The sequence below is a fragment of the Chiloscyllium plagiosum genome, unplaced genomic scaffold (genome assembly GCF_037043375.1).
Source record: "Chiloscyllium plagiosum isolate Xiang-an unplaced genomic scaffold, Cpla_swu_hap1 HiC_scaffold_7, whole genome shotgun sequence".
Lineage (NCBI taxonomy): Eukaryota > Metazoa > Chordata > Chondrichthyes > Orectolobiformes > Hemiscylliidae > Chiloscyllium > Chiloscyllium plagiosum.
In genome coordinates this window covers 86917725-86944049 of record NW_028270145.1, presented here as the reverse complement: position 1 = coordinate 86944049, position 26325 = coordinate 86917725, and the positions used below count along the sequence as shown (strand labels likewise).

The 26325-nt window shown below is 40.3% G+C and overlaps 1 protein-coding gene across 1 annotated transcript in view; it reads right to left on the bottom strand.

The window, feature by feature from the left end:
• Positions 1-26325, bottom strand: part of arhgap15 (Rho GTPase activating protein 15) — a 741895-nt gene that overhangs the window by 673269 nt on the left and 42301 nt on the right. Inside the window, exon 2 of the mRNA XM_043694095.2 lies at positions 15160-15388. Within this exon, the coding sequence (XP_043550030.1) occupies positions 15160-15279 (120 nt within the window). The 5' untranslated portion in view covers positions 15280-15388. The remainder of the gene's footprint in view (positions 1-15159; positions 15389-26325) is intronic.

Here is a 26325-nt window from a genome sequence, read left to right as displayed (position 1 = left end):
GAAATGATTTAAATGATTTGATCTGCAGCATATTGGCAATAAATTTGTTTTGATGATATTCTGAATTTTCAGAAGAACTGTTTATATCATAAATCATTGTAAGTTTCACTCATATTTTTAAAATCCTAAGTAATGCATTGGAAAGCTACCTTTGAAGTAAAATATACGTTTTATCAATTTATATTTTAAAATATTACATACCAGATCCTAAGTAATTTGGTAGTGTAACTGGAATTCAGAGATTGATTTACAGTATTAAACAGAGGACTTAAGTTTATGTTACATAATATTATTCAATGGCTTCTCTTACTTTTGAGCTATCAGATGAGGTTTTGATTTTTTAAATAAATATATACAGAGGAATATACCTTACATTACTATGTAGGATTGTAATCAAGAGACAGTATGTTTAGGTAAGGGTGTATTAAAAATTTATTGTGAAACTTGATCTGAAGGGATTAAACACCAGGTACTTGAAATAACTGCACAGAAGCTGGTATCTCATCACCAAGTCTCTATTTATTTACATGTCCACTTTGGCCAGCCAGCTCAGAGTCAGTCCCTGATCTGATCAAAGTCTAAATCTACTGTGTTTTTTTTTAAACGTGTGCACTTTGGCCAGTCAGCTTGGAGTAAGTGACCCGAACTGAGGAGATTCTATATCCCCTCTTCATATTTTTTCTTTTTTTTCTTCTTTTTTTTAATAGAACTTCTGACACTCCTTTTTTTTCTTACCCCCACAATCCCGCCTAACTGCAGTAGTGCTTATTATTTTTTCCCCAGCACCCATGTGTATGTGTACAGGTGTGAGACACAGTGAGAGACACAAGGTGCACAAATCTTTATTCGGTTTCCACCACCAGGAAGAAAGGAAACACCCGAGTGGCCAGTGACAAGCAGTGCCCTTCACAAAAGGGCAATGCTGTGTGATCAAACAGTGAAAGGGAGGGCAGGGACTAAACCAAAATAGAGTTGGAGGGGGAAATAATGCACTCCACTCCCTGCGGCGCCCACCTCTCCCTGAACAACTCCAGGGTGTTGGTGGAGACCGCGTACTCCTTCTCCAAGTACACCCGGGCTCTAACGTAACCGCGGAAGAGGGACAGGCAGTCGGCCCTAACAATGCCCTCCACGGCCCGCTGCCTGGACCTGTTTATGGCCAGTTTGGCCAGGCCTAGGAGCAGACCCATGAGGAGGTCTTCAGACCTGCCCTCCCTCCACCGTACCGGGTGCCCGAAGATCAGGAGCGTGGGACTGAAGTGCAACCAAAAGCAGAGGAGGAGGTTTTTAAGAAAATCAAAAAGGGAGTGCAAATGCCCACACCCAATATAATCCCCTGTTTAGTTTTTTCTTTCTTTTCTTTTTCGGTAGTGCTTATTTTTTCCCCAGCACCCATGGTGTGTGTGAATCCCCTGTTTATATTGGTCAGCCAGGCCTTCCTGATTGGCCCAGGTTAGCAACCTGGGCCAATCAGGCCTTCATTCCTGATGAAGGGCTTTTGTCTGAAACATCGATTTTCCTGCTCCTTGGATGCAGCCTGACCTGCTGTGCTTTTCCGGCACCTCTCTAATTTAGACTCTGATTTCAAGCATCTGCAGTACCCACTTTGCCAGGTTAACAACACCAATCCAGAATCTCATGATCATTGAGATCTGCCTGGTTCCAATCACTACAATGCTATATTGCAACAGTAACACTTCAGCTGTATTTTATATAAATATAAATGTCATGTTTTTTCACATTTTTCTGTTAAAATGGATTATTGACATTGAACTTCCATTGCCTGATTTGGATACCTGAGACCGTAATGGATAAAAGTGATTTTTAGAAGGACAAATATTGACATGAAATGATGTGTGGTGATCATTTGATTACAGACGGAAACAAATCTATGTAGAATATCCAAAACCAGCTATGCTGAAATGACCACTTCACCAAAGGCAGTGAAGACAGTTAACTAAGTCAACATTCAGAAATTTGCATTATTTATTTAATTCACTCTTGAAAAATAACATACATAATGAGAAATAAACAGCTGCCTATGGAATATTTTGCTTGGAAAGACCATGGATCTACTCTTGAGAATATAGAAACAGACCATATTTCAGTGGCTTGCTTTGCAGAGAGGAATCTGAATTCAAAAAAAAAGCAAAACCATTCAATGAGAAGACCAGAATTCTGAAAATTTCACTCCTGCTGAGATAGACAACAGCTAAGTAGTTGGGACTCAGGTTTCATTCTCACACTACAAGACATTAAGGACTTTTACTCTGCCTGTCTTTATTCTGTACCACTTTTTTCCCTTCGCAATTTATTATCATTAAGTGTGTTTATGTGTATGTGTGCTTGATTTCTTTTTTTTTCTTGAAGGGGTTAGTGGGTAACTAGAGGACTCAAAATTGAAATGGAGGAGATAAGGATAGGCTGTTCTTGAAGTAAGTGAGGCACCTGAGGCCAGATAAGAGGCATCCAAGGGTTCTGAAAGAAATAAGAGTGAAAGTTATTGGGGGACTCACCACATGTTTTCAGTCCTCTTTATACTCAGGGGTGGTGACCAAAGGCTGGAGCATTGCAAATCTTGTTCAAATTAAGATAAGGATAAGTCGAAAAGTGTGGCGCTGGAAAAGGCTGCATCTGAGGAATAGGAGAGTCAAAGTTTTGGGCATAAGTCCTTCATCAGGAATGTGGAGGGGGAAGGGGACTGAGAGATAAATAGGAATGTGAGAGTGGGGGTTGGGGGTAAGTAGCTGGGAAGATGATAGGTGGATGCAGGTGGGGGATGATGGTGATAGGTATGTGGGGAGGGTGGAGCGGATAAGTGGGAAGGAAGATGGACAGGTGGGACAGGTCAAAAGGGTGGTGCTGAGTTGGAGGATTGGATCTGGGATGAGATGGGAGAAGGGGAAATTTAGAACCTAGTGAAGTCGATATTGATACCATGTGTTTGAAGGGTCCCAAGGCAGAAGATGTGGCGTCCTTCCTCCAGTTGAAGGGTGGATTTAATCAAGTGGTGGAGAAGGCCCAGGACTTGCATGTCCTTGAGGGAGTGGGAGGGGGAGGGGGAGAGGTCGGAGGCAGGGCAGTGGGATTGTTTGGTTCATGCTTATCAGTTTAAATTTAGTAGTGAGGAAATTTCTATCAACAATAAACATAGGATTGAATTAATGGTCACATAAACGAAATGTGGGGTTAATTGAGGAGAGCTCACATGGATTTCCCAAGAAAATATCATATTTACTTAACTAACTACAATTTTCTGAAGAGGCAACAAGAGATTTTCTGAAAATGATGTTGTTGATGTGAACATATGGATTCCAAATGGTTTTTGATATTATGCTGCACAACAAACATTCAAGCAAAGTTACAGCTCTTGGAATAAACAGGACAGTAGCAAATGAAAAAAAAAATGGCTTAGTGATAGGGAACAGAAAGCAATAGTTAATGGGTGCTAGAGATAATGCAGGAAGGCTTGCAGCAAGGCATTTCTTGACAAGTATAAATTATTTAGACCTTAACGTAAGGAGACAAATTCAAAGCTTGCTGATAATACAAAACTTGAAAGTATTGGGGATGGAAATGTGTTGCTGGAAAAGCGCAGCAGGTCAGGCAGCATCTAGGGAACAGGAAAATCGACGTTTTGGGCATTAGCCCTTCTTCAGGAATTCGGCTAATGCCCGAAACGTCGATTCTCCTGTAGCCTAGATGCTGCCTGACCTGCTGCGCTTTTCCAGCAACACATTTCCATCTCTGATCTCCAGCATCTGCAGACCTCACTTTCTCCTTGAAAGTATTGGAACTTGGAAATCTAAGTACAGTATATCCTCAAGTTTCCCTTTATCCACAACACATGTGACCTCCTCGGTAGATCCAACAGAGTGGTCAAAATGATTCCCCTTTCACAAAACTGCATTGACTCTTCCTTATTAACATCAACTTATCCAAGAGTCTTTCTATTACTTCTTTAATATTCTTTTCCTCGATGATGGATGTTAAGTTAACTGGCCTTTAGTATCCTATTTTGTCTCCCTTTGACTTCGAATGAAAAAATTACATTCACTATCTTCTCATTTAACAGGACTGTCCTTTCATCAAGGAATTTTAAAGTTTCTGAATAATTGACGTTCTATTGTCTTCTGATAAAAAGAGATTCCTCTTAAGAGAGTCAAACATACTGAGTTAATGATGGTGTTTAAAAAGAACTTTTAACATATCCTAATATTCCTCTATAGTTGATTGCTTCTATACAGTGTATAGTGGATGAATGGAAATCAGTGTGCCATACAAGTCGTAAAGCACAAAAACAGATATTCAGTCCAATCAGTCCATGCCGATCATAATCCCAAACTAAACCAGTGCCAACTGCCTGCTCCTGACCCATGTCCCTCTAAACCTTCGCTACTCATGTAATTATTCAAATGTCTTCCTCAGGAAGGTCATTCTACACATGAACCACCCTCTGCATTAAAAAAAAATGACCCTCATGTCTTTTTTTAAATCTCTCTCCTCTAATGAGGAAATATTTTTGAACTTACCTTTCAGAAATTCCTGCAAGGAGACTATGGCTTCTGACAACTCTGAAACGCCATGAACCACAAATTCTTTATGTGCTGAGGTCAACATGAAAATTGTGGCGGCATGGGACTTGCCTGAACTCATAATGAAGCCTGCCAGTTCAGGAATGCCAGGTGTAGACTTGCATTCTTAAACCAACTCCTTTAATGACACTCCTAAACTTTGGAAAACCTGGCACATGGTCAGGATTCCCAGAATAGGGGCACCTTCATCATTTTAAAGAGCTCTTGAATCATCCTAACTTTGCAAAAATCCAGGCCTACCTCTTCTACCATCCACAGAGCACCATCTTTGTACACCTGGCCATTTCCATTTTGAGATTGTACCTACACGATCCCTTCTTTAACAATGGATCATTGTTTATTCATAGTTTTGACATACATCACTTGATAATCTTTGATTCAAGGAAGAATTATGTTCCCATCACATCAAAATGAGCTCTCCTCTGTTTTAAACACTTTAACCCTAGATTTTTCCAGCTATCCCAAAACTTATGATACCATGATTACCATTCCTTAAATATTTCACAATTGGTATTAGATCCATTATTTCAAAAAAATTTAAATTCTTTGCTTGTAATTATACTCTAGATACTAACATTCAACCAATTAAAGTAATTAACTCCCTATAATTCGTATAATTATTCTCAATTTTTTTAACAGAGGCAATTAATTCATTTAAGAAAGCATTAATCTAATATATTTCAGATTAATTTTAGGGCATCTGTTATTAAATAAGGACTATTTGTAACAGGAATTTACATATTGTCTCAAGTTTATATGATCATAATTTATCCTCAAGTTAGTTAATACTGAGTAGGTGTAAGAAACACACAGAAACTCTGTTACCGTGTGAATAATTGCCACAAATATTTTGACACTGCATGGGATGCCATTCCTTCTAGCATCAAACCAAGTTAGCCTGAAAGTGACACAGAATGAGCCTTAGAAATATTTCGAATTGCAACTTCTTGCTGCAAGTCAGGATGTGATGGAATACTCTCCACTAGCCTTAATGAGTGCAACTCCAACACTTAGAAAGTGTGAAACCATCCAGCCTGCTTGTTTGGTACCCCATTGACCACTGTAAACATTCAGTGAGTCCTACATCAATGACAATAGTAGCAACATTTACTAGATGCACTGCAACAACTTGCAAAAGATCTCTTGATAGCATCTTCCAAACCCATAATCTCTATTGCTTAGATACTATTCGCAAGTTTGTTTCCAAGTCATGCAACATTCTGGCATAGAATGATATTGCAGTTCCTGGATCATCTCTGGATGAAAATCCTGAAACTTTCTCACAAATAGTTACATGGAAACATAAAGAATGGGTAGGCACAGGCTATCCTGCAAATTGAGCCTGCTCTATCATTCAATGTGATGATGACTGATCCCCTACTTCACCTCCATACTCCAGCTCTCTCTCCATACTTCTTGACACCTTTGGTGTTCAGAAATCCATATATTTCTAGAGACATAAGGTGATGGATTCATGGAGTCTTACAGCACCGAAATGGACCCTTCAGTCTAACTCATTCATCCTGACCACATTTCATAAACCGAACGAGTCCCATCTGTGTGTGTTTGGCCCATAGTTCTCTAAACGTTTCTTATTCATGCACCTGTCCAAATGTTTTCGAAAACAGACACAGGTACATTTTTTTCCTGTAGATGTCTACATTATGTGGGTTGCATTAGTTCAAAACAGCAGTGGAATCATGACATCATAAGATCTGGGAGCATAATTAGGTCATTCTCCTATCGAGTCTGCTTCATCATTTGATCATGACTGTTATGTTTCTCAACCCTGATTGCTCAATGCCTTTTTAAAGAAAATTAAGTAATGTTCACAACCAAGAATGAGCAAAAATATGTTAGCTCTAGTTGCAATGCAAATATACCTCAAATGTAACTTTAAATGGACAACTTAGTTTATGTAATTTGCGCACAATGAAAAAGTGCAAGGTCACCTTAGATGATTTGCGTGTACTGTGTTCATATCAAAGCAGTAGTTGTAATTAAAATGGTCTTCCATTAGGAATTTAAATTAAGATACTTCAAACAGATTTATTCCTAGCAGATTTGAACCTAAATAGAGTAGCCTGTACAAATGTAATTGGATTTCAAAAAAAAAATAAAGTTCTTGCATTTCTATAACATCTTATATGACCTCAGGTCATCCTAAAGCATTTGACAACCAATTAAGTATTAAGTTAAAACAGTAGCTAGTCTTGTAATGGGAAAAAAAAAGACATGGCTGTCAATATGAACAGTGCAAGGTCCCAAAAAGAGTAATGTGGCTTGGGGGATCTAAACTGGCAATATCACCATTCCTTGTCTTATCCACGAACAGTGCCTTGAGATATTTTGTCTACCTGGGACGGATGGAAGGCTTTTGGTTTAATGCCTCATCTGAAAGACAACATATGCTATTTGCATAGCTCTGGAATGTCAGTCATGAATCTCTATAATGAAATTTTCCAAGAAATTTCAAACTCAGTTGTGAGTGTGCTACCATGCTGCTAGCATTTACTGAGTCTTAGCAATTTACTACTTATTTTTTATCTTCAGCATTGTATTATCCCTTTTTGGTTAAGGGTTCTCATTGTTTAATTTTTTTTCAACTGCAAATAAAACCGTATGCTTCAGACAACAACTTAAGTTTGTAGCAATAATGTAGCTAACAATATATACCAGCTAGACTATCTTGTTTTAGCACATATCAACTTATAGGATTCGAGGTGCAGTTTCAGTGGAGCTCTATATCTATATACAAGGCCTCCATTCATTTGTAACATTCAAAACTTCTTTTCAAATTTGCCGAAGAATCTCAGCTATCTAGCTAAACCCTGGGCACTTATGAAATGTGTCTGAAAGTATCCGTTAAGCAATATGCATGAAATCCAGTTTTGAAGAGGCTTTCATACTGCTGTAGTTTCCTGTGCTCAGATGTCAGGTCAAGATCATCAAATGACAGTGTCACTGTAATCTAAAATTTCAACTGCAAATATGAATGTAACTGATATTTGAAGCATTTATCCCATGAATCATAGAATTATAGTATCACGCGACACAGAAGGATACTACCTGGTCCATTCTTCTTCATCAGCCTTTTGACAGAGCTACCCAATTAGTCGTACTTCCAAAGCTTTACTTCATTGCCGTACAATTTCTTCCCTCATCCAATTTCCTTTTGAAAGTCACTACAGATTCTGTTACCACTGCCCTTTCAGGAAGTGCATTCCAGATGTAAAGACAAATGCTGCATAAAACTAATTCTCCAGTTTCAACCCTTGATTTTCCTTTTCAATTATTTTAAGATTGCTGTGACACTTGGTAACTGGCCCTTGAGCTAGTGGAATCAGGCTTTACGAAGCCTTTGCATCACAGAACAGGTCAATCAACCCAGCAAGCCGAAGCTGTTGTTTGTGCTTCATTATACACTATCTCACACTTATCTATCTTGAAGTCAAGTCAATTTGCTCAAATCTATTCTGTACATTTATTATTGTCTTCTAGCATTTTGTCACATCCTCCATCTGGAACAATCACACCGCAATTTCACGCAAGTTACTCGAGCAAAATCCAAAATAATGCCTTCTTTTTAATCTTATTGTATGCCTTTTCTTCATTCAAAATAGATTAATTTAAATGTTAAACACCAAATTTTAATGGTCCTCTGAATGGAAGTATTTGGATTTAAAATGTTTTAAATTTTGAACTTGAATTGAGGTTTGCTGACAAAAACCTACATTTACTGATCAATAATGTAATTAATCACATTAATTAAATTGTTGCCATATTTACCCTGAAATTAAAATTGTAAGCATAATATTTAAGTGAAATAGCTGGACAGACATAAAGTGAATTTTTTTGTACAAGAATGAGTGGTAGAGCAACGTGTGTAGAGGATACTGGGTGACTGCAGAGAGATTTGGATAGGTTAAGTGAGTGGGTAAAGGTCTGTCAGGTGGAGTATAATGTTGGTAAATGTGAGGTCATCCATTTTTGCTGGAATAACAGCAAAATGGACTATTATTTAAATAGTGAAAAATTGCAGCATACTGCTATGCAGAGGGACTTGGGTATCCTTGTGCATGAATCATGAAAAGGTTGGTTTGCAGCTGCAGCCGGTAATAAAGAAGGCAAATGGAATTTGTCCTTCATTGTTAAAGGGATAGAGTTTAACAAATAGGGAGGTCATACTATATAGGATGCTGGTAAGGCCACACTAGAGTATTATATACAGTTTTGGTCTCCTTATTTGAGAAAGGATTTACTGACACTGGAGGGAGTGCAGAGGAGGTTCACTAGGTTGATTTCAAAATTGAGAGGGTTGGCTTATGAAGAGAGATTAAGTAGACTGGAGTTATACTCAGGAGAAAGTGAGGATTGCAGATGCTGGAGATCAGAGCTGAAAATGTGTTGCTGGAAAAGCGCAGCAGGTCAGGCAGAAGAAGGTCTCATGCCCGAAACGTCGATTCTCCTGGAATTATACTCATTATAATTTAGAAGAATGATGGTGGATCTTATTGAAACATATACAATTATGAAGGGAATAGATAAGATAGAAACAGTTAGGTTGTTTCCCCTGGCAGGTGAAACTAGAACAAGGGGGCAAAGCCTCAAGATAAGGGTGAAACTAGAACAAGGGGGCAAAGCCTCAAGATAAGGGTGAAACTAGAACAAGGGGGCAAAGCCTCAAGATAAGATTTAGGACTGAGTTGAGGAGGAACTTCTTCACGCAAAGAATTGTGAATGTGTGGAATTCCCTTCTGGTGAAGTAGTGAGGCTATCTTGTTGAACATTTTTAAGGTAGAGATAGATAGATTTTTGAACAGTAAAAGAATTAAGGGTTATGGTGAGCAGGTGGGTAAGTGGAGCTGAGTCCATGATCTTACTGAATGGCAGAGCAGGCTAGATGGGACAGATGGTCTATCCCTGCTCCTATTTCTTATGTTCTTATGAAAGAATATTTTATGGATTCTCAGAAAAATGAGAGAACAAAAATGTTGTCTTATGTCTTGCATCACTGTACCTTCAAGGGATATATTCATGATTTAGTCCCTGAATTGTAACACATGACCTATGAGTATTAAGCTCAGAATTTCCAGCTGACTTATCTCTGTTCTCTTGGAGCACGACAAGCTGAAAGAAGTATGCCAGAGAACATTTCAATGATTTAGTTCAAGCTAAGACATGCTTTGTTATGTTTAGCTGCCAAGTACTCTGTTAATGTGTAATGTTTCAATCCTTAAAGACCATTGTTCAATAGTACAGTAATACAGTGGAAATCTGGATTATTGGAGATATTGCATTTTGGGTGAGATGTAAACTAAGACTTCATCTTTCTATCCAGGCTGACCCATGGCATTCTAATCATCTTAACTAATCTGAGAAGTTGTGTTATGGGAAGGCAGAGGGCAGACAGCTACTTGGAGATAGTGAGGACTGCAGATGCTGGAAAGTCAGAGTTGATAAAACATGAAGCTGGAAAAAGCACAGCAGTTCAACTAGCATCAGAAGAGCAAGAGAGTCAATGTTCCGGGCCCAAAACATTGATTCTCTTGCTCCTCTGATACTACTTGACCTGCTGTGCTTTCTCTAGCTCTACATTTTATCGACAGAGGATAGGCAGTTATGCTTGCAATCCACAGGCAGATCGATGGGGGTAAAGGAACATACATAGCAGAAACAAAGTGTGAGATTTGTGAAGCATACTGACACAGTTTACTGCACATTAAGTGTATAAATGAAAGTTGCTATTTTTGGTCTATCTGGTAATTTCGCTAAAATGTCTAAAATAAAATCAACTGGACCTTCAGTTGCCAAAGGCAAAGGTTCCCGATGACAGGCTTTTGCCCAAAACGTCAATTTTCCTACTCCTCGGATGCTGCCTGGCCTGTTTGCTTTTCCAGCACCACTCTAATCCAGACTCTGGTTTCCTCACTTTTGACTTCAGTTGGCAAAATTTAGTGCTTAAATGGGACCCTGAATCTGCTTGTTTGATGCTGCTAAACTGTTTGACTTTGCCTTAACCATACTTGGAATATCCATTTGCTTCTGAATTACTTCAGTTTCTATAAAGCTGTCTGTGACACCATTATGGTGCAGTATGCCAAACTTAAATTGAAAAGCAATCTTGCTCTTGGAATTTGGGCAGGGTCAAAGGCAGTCCAAATTTCCATTCTGCTACTTTTTTTTTAGATTAGATTAGATTACATTAGATTACATTACAGTGTGGAAACAGGCCCTTCAGCCCAACAAGTCCACACCGACCCGCCGAAGCGCAACCCACCCATACCCCACGTATTACCCCTTACCTAACACTACTGCCAATTTAGCATGGCCAATTCACCTGACCTGCACATCTTTGGACTATGGGAGGAAACCGGAGCACCCGGAGGAAACCCACGCAGACACGAGGAGAACGTGCAAACTCCACACAGTCAGTCGCCTGAGGCGGGAATTGAACCCGGGTCTCTGGCACTGTGAGGCAGCAGTGCTAGCCACTGTGCCACCGTGCCGCCCACCGTGTGGCCATGATATCATCACAATGTTTGTTCCCTAAAATCTTCACATTAGGGACCTTTATAGAAATTTGTACACAGGATTACTGTTTGAGAAGCTTCTGTACAATGTCTTTAAGGGATATTTTAGAAGCTGGTCTAGTTTCTTCTAGAATTCACTTTGCACTTAATTTCCAGGCAATGGGGACAGTTCCAAAAGTCTCATAAGTTATCTGATACAATTCTTGTAATTGGTAATATTTGAACTTTTTGAAATATTTCAGATTGACATCAGGTGGGGGGGGGCAAGTTGTTGGAGGGAATTCTGAGGGACAGGATTTACAATTATTTGGAAAGGCAAAAACTGATCAAGGTTAGTCAACATGTCTTTGTGTGTGGGAAATCATGTCTCTATAGCTTGATTGAGTTTTTTGAGGCAGTAACAAAGAGGATGAGACCAGAGTGGTGGACGTGAGCAATATGGACTTCAGTAAGGTGTTCAGCAAGGTTTCTCAAAGTAGACTGGTTGGGAAGGTTAAATCTAATGGAATACAAGGAGAACTAACCATTTGGATGCAGAACTGACTCAAAAGTAGAAGACAGAGGGTGGTGAAGGGTTGTTTTTCAGACTGGAGGCCTGTGACCAGCAGTGTGCCACAAGGATCAGTATTGTGTCCACTGCCTTTTTGGATGTGAACATAGGAGGTATAGTTAGTACGTTTATAGAAGACACCAAATTTGGAAGTGCAGAGGACAACAAAGAATGTTACCTCAGAGTACAATGGGATCTTGATCAGATAGACCAATGGGCTAAGGCATGGCAGATGGAGTTTAATTTAGATAAAAGTGACGTGCAGCATTTTTGAAAGGCAAATCAGGGCAGGGTGTACACACTTAATGGTGAGGTCCCAAGGAATGTTGCTGATCAAAGAGACCTTGGAGTGCAGATTTAAGTTCCTTGTAAGTGGACTCGCAGGTAGACAGGATACTAAAGAAGGCATTTGGTATGCTTTCTTTTATTGGTCAGTGCATTGAGTATTGGAATGGGGGCGGGGTCAGGTTGAGGTTATACAGGATATTGGTTAGGCCATTTTTGGAATACTGTGTGCAATTCTGGTCTCCCTGCTATAAGAAGGATGTTGTGAAACATGAAAGGGTTAAAAAAAAGATTTACAAGGATGTTTCCAGTGTTGGAAGGTTTGAGCTATAGGAAGAGGCTGAATAGGGTAGGATTATTTTCCCTGGAGCTTTGGAGGCTGAGGGGTGACCTTATAGAGGTTTATAAAATCATGAGGGGCATGGACAGGGTGAACACCAGTCATTTCCCAGGGGTGAGGGAATCCAAAACTAGAGGGCACAGGTTTAGCGCATGAGAGGAATGATTTAAGAAGTACCTTAAGTGGCAACTTTTTCATGCAGAGGGTGGTGCATGTATGGAATGAGCTGCCAGAGGAAGTAGTGGAGGCTAGTACAATTACAACATTTAAAATGCATCTGGATGGGTGTATGAATAGGAAGGGTTTAGAGGAATATGGACCAAGTGCTGGCAAATGGGACTGGATTAGTTTACGATATCTTGTCAGCACGGACAAGTTGGACTGAAGGGTCTGTTTCTGTGCTGTACAGTTCTATGACTGTATGACTTTATGACATCTATAATATCTGAGATGTGACGTGACAACATAATATAAATAAGATTTTCTCTTCTGCTCCTACTTCAACATTCTGAATGGATAGTGGATCCACTATACCCAGGTCCACTCCTTCTTCACCCATAATACTTCCTCCCATTTCAACAGCACTTTCCCATACAAGTTATAGCAGATACAATGCATGCAGTTTTACTGTCTCCTTTCCTATTGTCCAATGTCCCAAACACTACTTCCAGGTGACTCAGCAATTTACTTGTACGCCCTCCTGCCTATTGTAGTTACTGCTCAGAATGCAGTCTTCTCCAAAAGTGGGAAACCAAACTACGACCATGTTGTAGAACATCTTCAAAATGTAATCCTGAGTTTTAGGTCAACTGTGATTTATTTTTCGACACCATTTCCATTCTGATTTGCCTATCCTTGTATTTCCATTTGATACAATGACAAAAGTTAAAGGAACTTCATCTCATGGTTCACTTCGACATCATACAGTCTTCCAACATTTAAGCTCAAGAATTTCATATGACAGCCTCTGCCCCTATTTTTTGTTTGGAAATCAGCTTTTGACACTTTTCTCCTTATATTTCCTTTAGATCTTTCCTTTTAATTATTATCTTATTATTATCTCTTTTTACATTCTGCCATCAATCTTTTTACATTTAATCCTGCCTTTCTTACCCCTTGTCAACTGCTTTCCCTTTGCCATTTTCCCTCATCTTTTTCCCTGCTCTGAATTTGCTTAAAAGCTCAGTATTTCTGATGTTTTCAGTTTAGAGAAAGGTCAGCATCCTGAAACATCTTTTGTTTCTGTTTTTATGAGTATTCCAGAATTTTCAACTTAGTTTAAAATTCCAATATCCAGGATTTTGTTTTTGTATTATCACTTCAGTAGAAACTAACAAATATGGCATAATTCAGATGAGTTAACAATTAATTATTTTTCACTTTAAGGATTGCAGTATTGAGAAAGAAAACATGCTTGTTGTAGAAAATAGCTCAGCAACAGGCCCATCAGCCCACCATGTCTGTACCGACCAGGAATGCTATTTTAAACTGATCTCATCTGCCTGCACAGGCAACATCCTGGTAAACGTCTGCACCTCAATGTCCTTCCTGTAGTGTGGTGAGCAGAACTCCATACAGTACTCCAAATGTGGCCTGACTAAAGTCTCACATAGTTGCAATATGACTTGCCACTTTTACTGAATGCCCAAAAAAAAAGCAAACGAGCAGTATTCTTCCTTTCCCACCTTATCTACTTGTGTTGTCACTGTTAAGGAACTATAGACTTGGAACCCAAGATTCCTCTGTATATCAATATCCTAAAAATCTGACATTTATAGCATTCATTTCTCTCACATTTAACCTCCCAAATGCATCACTTCACAATTGTCCTTCTGCCATTTCTCCACACTGCTATCTAGCCAAACTATAACCTGCTGCATCATTTGACATCCTTCCTCGCTGTTCATTACTCTTTACCTTCCATGGTCAAACTAATTTTTATCCAACTTGCCAAGTCACCACTGATTCCATAAGATTTGATCTTTAGGATTAGTCTACCATGAGAAACCTTGTGAAATGTTTTAGTAAAGTCCATGTGGACAACATCCACTGCCTCACTTTGTCCCTTCCTCAAAATACTTAATCAAGTTTGTGAGAGAAAACTTTCCTGCATAAAGCCATTCCGACTATCCCTATTAAATCAATTTTTCTCCAAATGCAAGTATATCCTGTCTCTGAGAATGTTCTACAATAATTTCCCTACCATTGATATAAGGCTCTCTGGCCTTTACGTTCTTCGATTATCCCTGTTGCCCATCTTGAATAAAGGAACAACATTGACTATTCTCCAGTTTTCTGAGACCTCACCTGTGGCTAAAGAAGATACAAAGACCTCTGTCAAGACCCAGCTATCTCTTCCCTTGCCTCCTTCAATGTCTGAAGATAGATCCCATCAGGCCATTGGACTTATGAACCTTAATGTTTTTGAAGGTACTCAACACCTCCTCCTTCTTAATGTTGATGTGCCTTAGAGTATCAAAAAAGCTCTTCTCTATAACGTTTCAGCATCTATGTCTTTCTCCTTGGTGAATACTGTTGCAAAGTATTCATTAACAACCTCACCCACTTTCTCTAGCTCCATCCACAAATCTCCCCCTTTGTCCTTGAGCTTACCTTTTCTCGAGTTACTCCCTGCTCCAAATATATGTATAAATTGGATTGGAATTCTCCAGACATTCTCGCCCATCTTTGTTTATTTGTTTCCAAAATTCTGTGTGTGGACTTTTTTTTTTGAAAATGCTAATTCATTCACAGTATAATTATGTTAGTCTCAATATAACTTTTGTTCTTCTGCAGAAATCATACACTGCGAGATTATACAACTCCTTATGTATCCTTTGGAAAATTTTCATTTACCTTTATGTCTCGCATGCCCACAAAGAGCCTTGGCGGTTTCCAGGTCTTCTCTTTTGTGACCGTATTAATGTAGAATTTGCGATCTGTACTTTCATCCAAGTGAACCTCCCAAATGTCCATCAGCTGGATGGGAGGTCGATTGGGATTTGGAGGCTCCAGTCTCACTTATTTTATATCTTCCCTTAGAAATAAAATTTGCCTTTTGGCTTGGCAGTAGGCTTCAGCTGACCTACAAGTAAAACAAATGTGCAATATCTTTTAGTTGAGTTGAATAAATACACATGAGCCAAAATTTATAGTTTCCTTCTGGCTCACCAATGTCAATGAACTCAATCACTTCAAATTATTTGTCAGGCAAAGTATTTGATGTATTTCAGTTGCATAAATGAACTAAATTACTTCAGACTCAAACTTTGGCTTAGTACTTTACAAAGCAATTGTTTTTATAAAAAAATCCATAGCACAATATGAATGATATATATTGATTACCTTCAAGATAAAAATGATCAAGCTATTTATTATTAACACCATTTATTTCCTTTCATAATTTGCCCCAGTTTTTACCCCTTCTCGCCTGAAGCCATTAACAATTTTAGGGCATCCATTTTCTTACTGTGACCTGTTCTCTGTACTTTTTCAACACGCAACACAAATTTCAGCAAATACTCAATTGCCTTGCCTGATATGTCATGGAAACAACATAAAGTCACAGAATATTGCCATGAAATTGCAGATATTAGACACACTTTGCAAAGTGTTCAGTAGCAAATGTGTTTTATATAAATTTTAATATAATTTATATTTAAGGTTGGATTTTTGAATACTGAATTCAGAGCATATGGTTTTTGTTGTGTGTCTGAATTGTTAAATGATTAATCTGTAAGCATTTCTGCTGCATTGCTGAGTTATTTTAAAACAGTCAAGAAGAGAAATTATCTCCAGGGCTAATTAACTGTCATTTACATTAGGAGACTTTATAATGAACAAAGTCAACAATTGTGAATCAAGATTGCAGTTGGAAAATTCTGAACTTACTTGTAAGCTTGGAAAATCCATCACTTGTTAAAAATAAAAAAAAGATTTTGGTTTGGGAATTCTGCAGAAGCTTGGGGTGCAGATAGATGTGTAAAGACGTTGCTCCTCAGAAGGAGAGAAGATATTAAGATTTGTTAACAAAACATTACCTCAGAATATTGAGTTTAATAATAATTTCAGACGAGGTGATTTTGCATACAACCACATAGATGTCATTTAAAGTGAAAAATGTTTAAGTTCAGGTGTATGAAAGTCCAGGAAGGGGCTATCAGATTTTCCACACTGGGAGTGGAAGTCACAGCTATATTAAACCTATAGATGGATTAGAGAAGGCATTTTTTTTCTGATGTGAATATTGTACCAGACTGCTTTTGGGTACTGTACATGGCTGTTTGGGGGATCTTTAAGGGAGTGCTTTGCAATAACTGAGATAATGTGTTACCATGTGTTTCAAAATCTTAAAGTTTTTGTTGTAATAAATAGTCTGGTTAATTCTATTTTTACTTTCACCTCTTTTGTTTAATAAACTTCTTTTTTATTGATAAAATCAAAAGATATTGTGTAGTTATGATTGAGTTAAGGATCAACTTGTTAAAAACAAAACAAAACAAGTATCAATCTTGATTTCAGTCTGGGATCTGACTTATCCAGTAATAATTGGTTGTATAGAATTTAAGTTTTGTTGAAGAACAGGGACATGTGGTCGAAGCTTTTAGTCTTGTACTCCTCAGGATAGACACAAGAATGCCACATTTAAAACTGAATAATAACTTATCATTCATAAGAAAGGGTTGCCAATTGGTTAATTGGTCATAACCTTACTACTCAGAATACATAAGAAGCCTTTAACCTGGCACTATTGTTTGATCCTGTTAGGGACCAGGCAAGACTCCCTCAAACCATTTCAAGAAAGTAGCCTGGACCCTAACCTTTTCTTATTTAAATGTAAATGTCATGCTGCGTGCCAGATGCAATTTGATTGGTCAAAACACGTGATGTTAAGCAAAACACAATTTCTTCAAGCACTGGTTAAAACACAACAAAAGACAGAAGGACTTGGAATACCTTAACTCTATTGGAAAACTTAACAGAATAATAGATACAGTAACTATGATTAATTACTGTTCCAACATTGTAACACCCCATAAACAGAGCCTTGGCAAAAAGCAAATCCAGAAAATAGATCTTGTCTCACATGCAATCCAGCAGCCTAGAAAGAGAGCCCCCAGCTTTGGCTGTAACCAAGATAGAGAAAAATTGCTTCCACTTCTTCAAGACCCCAACAGCAATTGCTGAAAGCTAAAGCTAAAATCCCTGGTTCAGTGGGTGGGAGTTTAACCATCATACAAGCTACTTCTGTTGTTCCAGCTTTCAAACAAAAAACACCCAGAGCTTCACAAGTTGTTTATCTTCTCATAGACTGCTAAGCATCTCCACCCCAGTCTCTCTCAAAAAGAAACTATAACAAAACACACCTCTTAATGCGACTGCTTCATCATAATGCAAACAAGGCACAATGGACAATTACCTTGGAAAGGTAAGGCATCTCAAAGAATTGGAGCAACAGGGGAACTAGCTGTTTTATCCTGCCACTATGCAGTGTAAATGAACTAACAGGTTGTTTCACTCAAGTGAAAAAGATGCTCAGTTTGCCACACAAGCGAGTATAGTATTATATTAAATTTAGTGACAGTGTGATCACTGACAAAGGAACAATGCCCCAACAACTCGTGGAAGCATATGGAACAATACACTCCTTCAGTTGTTCACAATAGGCAAACTATTGATCCCACTCAACCAATCCAAAAACGTGAAAACTGTGGCTGAGCTTTCCCCATGCATGACATTCACAGTCGGATTGATTGCCACTCCACTCCTGTTTTTTAACTCTTCAACAGAGCTCTAAATTTCTAGTTGGGAGTGCAGATCATAGTTCCTTCTGAAGTGTGGAGCATTTGTGAAATCAGCACAGTTGCCCCATAGTGCAGGATAATCAGTGAAAGTCAAAACGTGTTCTTCTTTTGCAATAGAGACAAAAGAACTGCAGATGCTGGAATCCAAAGTAGACAGATAGAAGGCTGGAAGAACACAACAAACCATCCAGCATCAAGTCTTCATTTTGGGTGTAACCCTTCTTCAGTCCTGCCTTTCTACTTTGGATTCCAGTATCTGCAGATTTTTTGTCTCTAACCAAGTTTGTTCCCCTGCAAAGTCTCTTCAGAAGTTCTCTGCCTGTCCTGAAGAAGGGTTACACTCAAAACATTCACTTCTCCACCTCCTAATGCTGTGTTCTTCCAGCCTCCTGCCTGTCTTCTTTTGCAATAGTCAGCTACTATGTTGTGAGTTTAAAGATTGGGCAGCGCAGCAAGACACTTTCACAGCTGCTGTGAAAAGGTAAAAATGTCGGGCAAGTGTGGAGTTCATATAGTAATTGGTTAATGAGTTAGGATGTCAGGTGTGTATACAGCACACCTAACTTTGTAAAACTTTTCAAGGCACTTAACAATCATGCTTGACATTTTTATGACACTAAATAAGAAACAGTCAAGGAGGGAATGCCAATAACAGGCATAGAGAAAAGAAAGAGAAATGTAGAAGTTCTGACCATAGAAAGCAAAGGCGTTGTGAAGAATAGCATTCAGATGAGGGAACAGCATATAGGGATTTGCAATGAATTCAAAGGGGCAGCAGCATGATGACAGGAGTATCTGTTGATGGTGTACTGGAAGGAGTGAATGGTGAAAAGTACAAAATTGGAAGAGCAGAAGGCATGACCTGGGATAGAAAATTGCAGGCACACTAGACAATTGCTGTGTGGCAGCATCACAGTGCCCAGCCACATACATAATTTTGACAGCATAGTTTGTGACTACCTGTGCATTCATTAAGAAGACTGCCTTCCTGTTCAGGAAAACTACTAGCTTATATGCACCATTGCAACTGTTGCAGTCTGAATAACCTTGTGGTGCAAACAATGCAGAGCTGTTGTACCAGTAAATATCTGGTCATCTCTCACTTTGTTCTCCATGTCCAGCAGCAACAGGAGCAAGCTCTCAATGGAAGCAACTAGAAATTGAGAGTTTTTCACTTGCTCAAGCAGACTTTGCTGTTTGTATTTGAAATGACTCAGGCATAGGAGAAAAAATTGTTTCAAATTTCCAGCTCGGCAATGACTCTTGCTTATTTAGTACTGAATTACAGAATGGCATAGCACAGAAAGCAGCCAGTCAGCTTATCAGCCTGCACTGGCAGCAAATTCAGGAAGTGCTTTCTTAAATTACCCAGATTTAGTACCGGCACTACCCAACAAGTGTCTCACTGGGTAGGTGCCCTGAATTTCCCTCTTAAATTACAGCAAGTTCCTACTTGCCTAACTGAATTGCTATTTAAATACTGTTACTGCAACATACTGCTGACAAGTCAGCAGCCAGACCAAGTTTAAGCAACAGCAGCATCACTGAGAACCAGCTTGCACTATTTAAAGTCAAGCTACACCACTTAAAAGGGAAAGGTATTTTGGCTGCAACAGTCTTAGAAATGGTTACAGAGAAACAAAAAAAAACAGGAAAAATTAACAATGAATTATGGCACAGCAGGGTAAGGGATCCAAGAAGCCTTCCAGACAAAACCAATGTTTGATGACCTCTCACAAATGCAAGGGGCCAGTGAGTTCATCTTGCAATATCAAATCCCTTCAACTGTTCCAGTAGCCTCACAGACTGCTCAATTCTGACAGCCTCAACCCTTTCCCCCAGCGCTTTTAAAATCATACACAACCCATCTCGAACAAACAGAGCTTCACCTCACCCTCACAGGTTTAACACAACTGCAAGCTTCATGCCAACACCTCACACACTATTCAATTAAGTTAGCTCCATCACCTAGCAACTCTCACTGACACAGTTCCCTCTCTCTTACAGGATAAGATAGAAAATAACCAGTGATTGCAACATCTGAACAGTGTGACTGCTATGACTGCAAGTTATTAATCCTTGAAGGAGATAGTTGTTCCCGTTACTGGAATAACCATGACTGACATAATTATTATTGGTTGAGTTTGAAATGATTTTAGATTATGGCATATGTAAATCTAAGCCTCCTTGTCTCAACCTACATGCCCCTCATGATACAATCTCTTCGGATTTAGAAACTGCAGATAGTGTAAGAATGCATTTCTTGCTTTCCCCACATCTTCCCTTATTACAGCTTACCTTCGCATGTCTGTCCTTTCAGCTCCACACGAGCTTTTAAAAATATAGGGAGGGATGAATCAGAAAGTGCTGCTACAAGAAGATAGTGATGAATGAAAAACAATATCAAAACCTCTAACGTATGCAACCCCAATCTCAAATTGTGGTAAGGGAAGATGTGGTAAAGCAAGAAATGCATTCTTACACCATCTCCAGTTTCTGATTATTCCAGCAATGGGAACCAGTATCTCCTCCACAGGATTAATAACTTGTAGTCATGCCAATCTCACTGGTTAGATGCTGCTGTCTGCAGAACTTCAGCAGATGGCTTAGAGGTGGATATGCACTTGGTAGTATGCTGAAATATTTGACCTGAGAGGCCTACAAACTGGATAGGGCGGGTGGTGCAGCACAAGTGTCAGATCATCAAAGACAGAGTTCTCACATGGGAACTGCTGCCGTGGACTTAGATGCCATGCCCTACTGAAAGAGGCTGTAAGGGCTAGTCAACGTTAGTAAGTCTGACACAAAATCCTCCATAAATATCAAAGAACATGAAGATGTGGGGCATGGGTTTTGCACCACACTTTATGTAGAACTTGGAGACTATACTTTTCACTATGAAAGTTGTGACCACCTCCATGTACAGAGGAACCTCGATTGTCTGGCATTCAATTATCAGAATATCGGATTGTCCGGCAACATTGCAAGGTCCCGATACTTGGCTGAACTATGTTATCCGGCATTCGATTACCCGGATGAAATACTCCCTGCCCATACCCTTCGGATAATTGAGGTTCCGCTGGACACACTTGGAAACCCATCCTTTATGCAGGGTCCAATGACCAATGTCACACATACCATTGCAATTCAAGAAGAACACACTTAACACCTATGTGCTGGAGTAAAAGCTCAAACTAAAGTCATCCAAGGTCTGCTGATCTTACTGGACCCAGTCAAAACAATTTGCAGGGTAGTGAGCAGCCTTTCTAAATATTTCTCAGAAATTCCTTACAAAGGAGACATTTTGTCAAAACCTTTTATCTTGCACTTATCAAGTCATATCACAAGACATCACCAGAATGAAGGGAAAAACAACATCTGGACTATATGGCAGAGGTGTGCTGTTTAATTGACAAGTGGAGTTTGATTGGTGAATGCATTGCCATGAAGAATTCAGCAGTTAATGATGATTGACAATTAAACATTAAAGCTTTATTGAAATATGAAGCAAGACTGGTTGGGGTGGTAATGTCCAAATAAATGAGCCAGAATATGGCTGGCACTATTTTGTTGAATTGAAAGGGTTTAACACTGCTGCCCCACAGCACCAGGGACACAGGTTCGACTCCAGCCTTGGGCAACTGTCTGTGTGGAGTTTGCACATTCTCCCCGTGTCTGTGTGGGTTTCCTCTGGGTGCTCCAGTTTCCTCCCACATTCTAAAGATGTGCAGTTTAGGTGAATTGGCCATGCTAAATTGCCCACAGTGTCCAAGGATATGTAGGTTAGGTGTATTAGTTAGGGAATGGGTCTCGTTCTTTGGGCAGTCAGTGTGGACCTTTTGGGCCAATTGGCCTGTTTCCACACGTAGGGATTCTATGATTCTATGAAACAAGTTTGTGTACACGTTCTTTCTGTCCACAAAGAACAAAAACAGAGATTCCAGTGTGCAAGGGTCCAAGACCAACTGACAAACCTAAATGTGTTGTTCCAGCAGCAGAAATTGTGGAAGCATTGAGCAGGAGGCTGTCGGGAAGGTGAAGTAAATTGTTCAAAAGCTTACCTCTGGCATCAGAGCCTGCCATTGGTGTTCCAACAGCCGGAAGTGCAGCAGCCTCAAGCAGGAGGCACTCAGAGAGGTCATGAGATGACATATTTGCTTTAACTGAAACACTACTTGGCTAGTGTCTCCCACCCATCCTCCTCCTCTAACAAAAACAAAAGTTCTGTGCATCAGTTGGTAAGGTGGTAAGTGTTTCCTTTCATGTTTCATTTTCTCAGCAGTTTATTTGGGAATTTAGAATAGTGAGAATGAAGGTTAAGGCAGGTAAAGGTTCCTCCTGCAGTATGGGAGATAAGAATCATCTCTGGTGTCCCTGCTGCCTGCTGACTTCATTTGTGGGAAGTGCACCCAACTCCAGCTCCTTGGGAACCATGTTAAGGAATTGGAGCTAAAGCTGGGTGGACTTTGGATCATTCAGGAGGCAGAGGAGGTTATTGAGAGGAATTACAGGGAGGTAGTTATTCCACAGCCACGTGAAGAAAGTCGATGGGTTACCGTCAGGGGTAGGAAAGGGAACCGGCAGGCAGTGCAGAATCTCCTGTGGTGGTTCCCCTCAACAACGTATACCATTTTGGATCCTGTTGGGGGGCTGGGGGAAGCGCACTTACCAGGGGTAAGCATTGGGGTACAGGTTTCTGGTGCAGAGTCTGTCCTTGCTGCTCAGAGGGAAAGGGGGAAGAGGAGCAGAGCATTAGTCATTGGGGACTCCGTAGTTAGGGAGACAGGAGGTTTTGCGGGAACGGTGAGACTCACGAATAATTTGTTACTTCCCAGATGCCAGGCTTCGTGATGCCTCTGATTGTGTTTTTGGGATCCTTGAGAGTGAGGGGGAGCAGCCCCAAGTCTTGGTTTACATAGGCACCAATAACGTAGGAAAGAAGAAAGGTGTGGATCTAAGGCAGAAATTCAGGGAGCTAGGTTGGATGCTTACAGCTAGAACAAACAGAGTTGTCATCTCTGGTTTGCTGCCCGTGCCACGTGCTAGTGAAGCAAGGAACAGGGAGTGAGCAGAGCTGAATACGTGATGGCAGGGATGGTGCAGGAGGGAGGGTTTTGGATTCTTGGAGAATTGGAGCTCTTTCTGGGGAAGGTGGGGCCTCTACAAACAGGATGGTCTTCACCTGAACCAAAGGGGAACCAATATCCTGGGATGGGGGGCGGGTGGGATTTGCCAATGCAATGCTCTATGGGGGCGGGGGGGTAAGTGGGTTAAACTAATGTAGCAGAGGGATGGGAACCTGAATTATAGTTTCAGTGTACATGAGGTTGAGGGTGGTGAGGTCAGGGATAGGTTTACAAGGTTTACAAGAGGGCACGGCAGCCAGGATGTTGGTTTGAAATGTGTGTACTTCAATGCCAGGAGCATCTGGAATGAGGTAGGTGAACTTGCAGCATGAGTTGGTACCTGGGATTTCGATGTTGTGGCTATTTGAGAGACGTGGCTAGAGGAGGGACAGGAACAGCTGTTGCAGATTTCAGGATTTAGATATTTCAGCAAGAACAGAGAAGATGGTAGAATAGGCGGGATGTGTGGCATTGTTAATCAAGAGTAGTATTACAGCAGCTGAGATAACAATTTGAGGACTCATCCACTGAGGTAGTTTGGGCTGAGGTTAGAAACAGGAGAAGAGAGTTCACCCTGTTGGGAGTTTTCTATCAGCCTCCAAGTTGTTCAAGGGATATAGAGGAAAGGAGAGCAAAGATGATTCTCGATAGGAGCGAGAGTAACAGGATAGTTGTTATGGGGGACTTTAACTTCCCCCAATATTGACTGGGATATTATAGTTCAAGTAGTTTAGATGGGTCAGTTTTTGTTCAATGTGTTCTAGGGGGGTTTCGGACACAGTATGTAGACAGGCCAACAAGGGACAATGCCATATTGGATATTGGTACTGGGGAATGAACCCGGCCAGGTATTAGATTTGGAGGTAGGTGAGCACTTTGGCGATAGTGACCATAATTCGGCTACGTCTACAATAGCAATGAGCAGGGATAGATGTATACTCCAGGAAGTAGGTATAACTGGGGGAAAGGCAATTATGATGAAATTAGGCAAGATTTAGGATGCATAAGATGGGGAAGGAAACTGCAGGGATGGACACACTTTAAATGTGGAGCTTATTCAATGAACAGCTATTGCAGGTCCTTGATAAGTATATACCTATCAGGCAGGGAGGTAGTTGTCAAGAAAGGGAGCCATGGTTTACTAAAGGAGTTGTCAAGATGAAGAAGGCTTATGTGAGGATGAGGCATGAAGGCTCAGTTAGAGGGCTGGGGAGTTATAAGTTAACCAGAAAAGATCGAAAGAATGCGCTAGGAAGAGCAAGAAGGGGACATGAGAGTTGTTTGCGAATGGGATCAATGAAAACCCTAAGGTCTTCTATTGATATATCAGGAATAAAAAAATGCTTCAATTAAGATTAGGGCCAATGAAAGATAGTTGTGGAAAGTTGTGTGTGGAATCTGAGGACATAGGGGGAGTGCTTAATGAATACTTTCTGTCAGTATTCATACTGGAAAAGGGCAATGTTAGTGAGAATATGGAGATACAAGCAACAATATTAGCTGGGATTGAGGTTGACAAAGAGGAGGTTTTAGCAATTTTGGAAGATCTGAGAAGAGATAAGACCCCTGGGCTGGATGGGATTTATCTTCGATTATCTGGGAAGCCAGGGAGGAGATTGCAGAGTCCTTTGGCTTTGATCCTTATGTCATCATTGTCAACAGGAGTAGTGCCAAAAAACTGGAGGATAGCAAATGCTTAAGAAGGGAAGTCGGGACAACCCTGGTTACTGTAGGCCAGTGAGCCTTCCTTCAGTTGTGGGTAAGGTCATAGAGTCAGAGAGATGTACAGCATGGAACCAGACCCTTCGGTGCAATCTGTCTATGCCGACCAGATATCCCAACCCAATCTAGTCCCACCTGCCAGCACCCGGCCCATATGCCTCCAAACCCTTCCTATTCATATACCCATCCAAATGTACCAGCCTCCACCACTTCCTCTGGCAGCTCATTCCATACACGTACCACCTCTGCATGAAAACGTTGCTCCGTAGGTCTCTTTTATATCTTTCCCCTCTCACCCTAAATCTATGCCCTCTAGTTCTGAACTCCACGACCCCAGGGAAAAGACTTTTTCTAATTGCCCTATCCATGCCCCTCATAATTTTGTAAACCTCTATAAGGTCACCCCTCAGCCTCCGATGCTCCAGTGAAAACAACCCCAGCCTGTTCAGCCTCTCCCTATAGCTCAAATCCTCCAACCCTGGCAACATCCTTGTAAATCTTTTCTGAACCCTTTCAAGTTTAACACCTCTCTGATAGGAAGAAGACCAGAATTGCATGCAATATTCCAACAATGGCCTAACCAATGTCCTGTACAGCCGCAAAATGATCTCCCTACTCCTGTACTCAATACTCTGACCAATAAAAGAAAGCATACCAAACGCCTTCTTCACTATCCTATCTATCTGCAACTACACTTTCAAGGTCTCTTTGTTCAGCAACACTCCCTAGGACCTCACCATTAAGTATATAAATCCTGCTAAAATTTGCTTTCCCAAAATGCAGCACCTCGCATTTATCTGAATTAAACTCCATCTGCCACTTCTCCGCCCATTGGCTCATCTGGTCAAGATCCTGTTGTAATCTGAGGTAACCTTCTTCACTGTCCACTACACCTCCAATTTTGGAGTCATCTGTGAACTTACTAATTGTACCTCTTATCTTCGCATCCAAATCATTTATGTAAATGACAAAAAGTAGAGGGCCCAGCACTGATCCTTGTGGTACTCCACTGGTCACAGGCCTCCAGTCTGAAAAACAACCCTCCACCACCACCCTCTGTCTTCTACCTTTGAGCTAGTTCTGTATTCAAATGGCTAGTTCTCCCTGTATTCTGTGAGATCTAACCTTGCTAATCAGTCTCCCATGGGACCTTGTTGAACGCCTTACTGAAGTCCATATATATCACATCTACTGCTCTGCCCTCATCAATCTTCTTTGTTACTTCTTCAAAAAATGCAATCAAGTTTTTGAGACATGATTTCCCACGCACAAAGTCATGTTGACTATCCCTAATCAGTCCTTGCCCTCCCAAATACATGTACATCCTGTCCCTCAGGATTCCCTCCAACAACTTGCCTACCATTGACGTC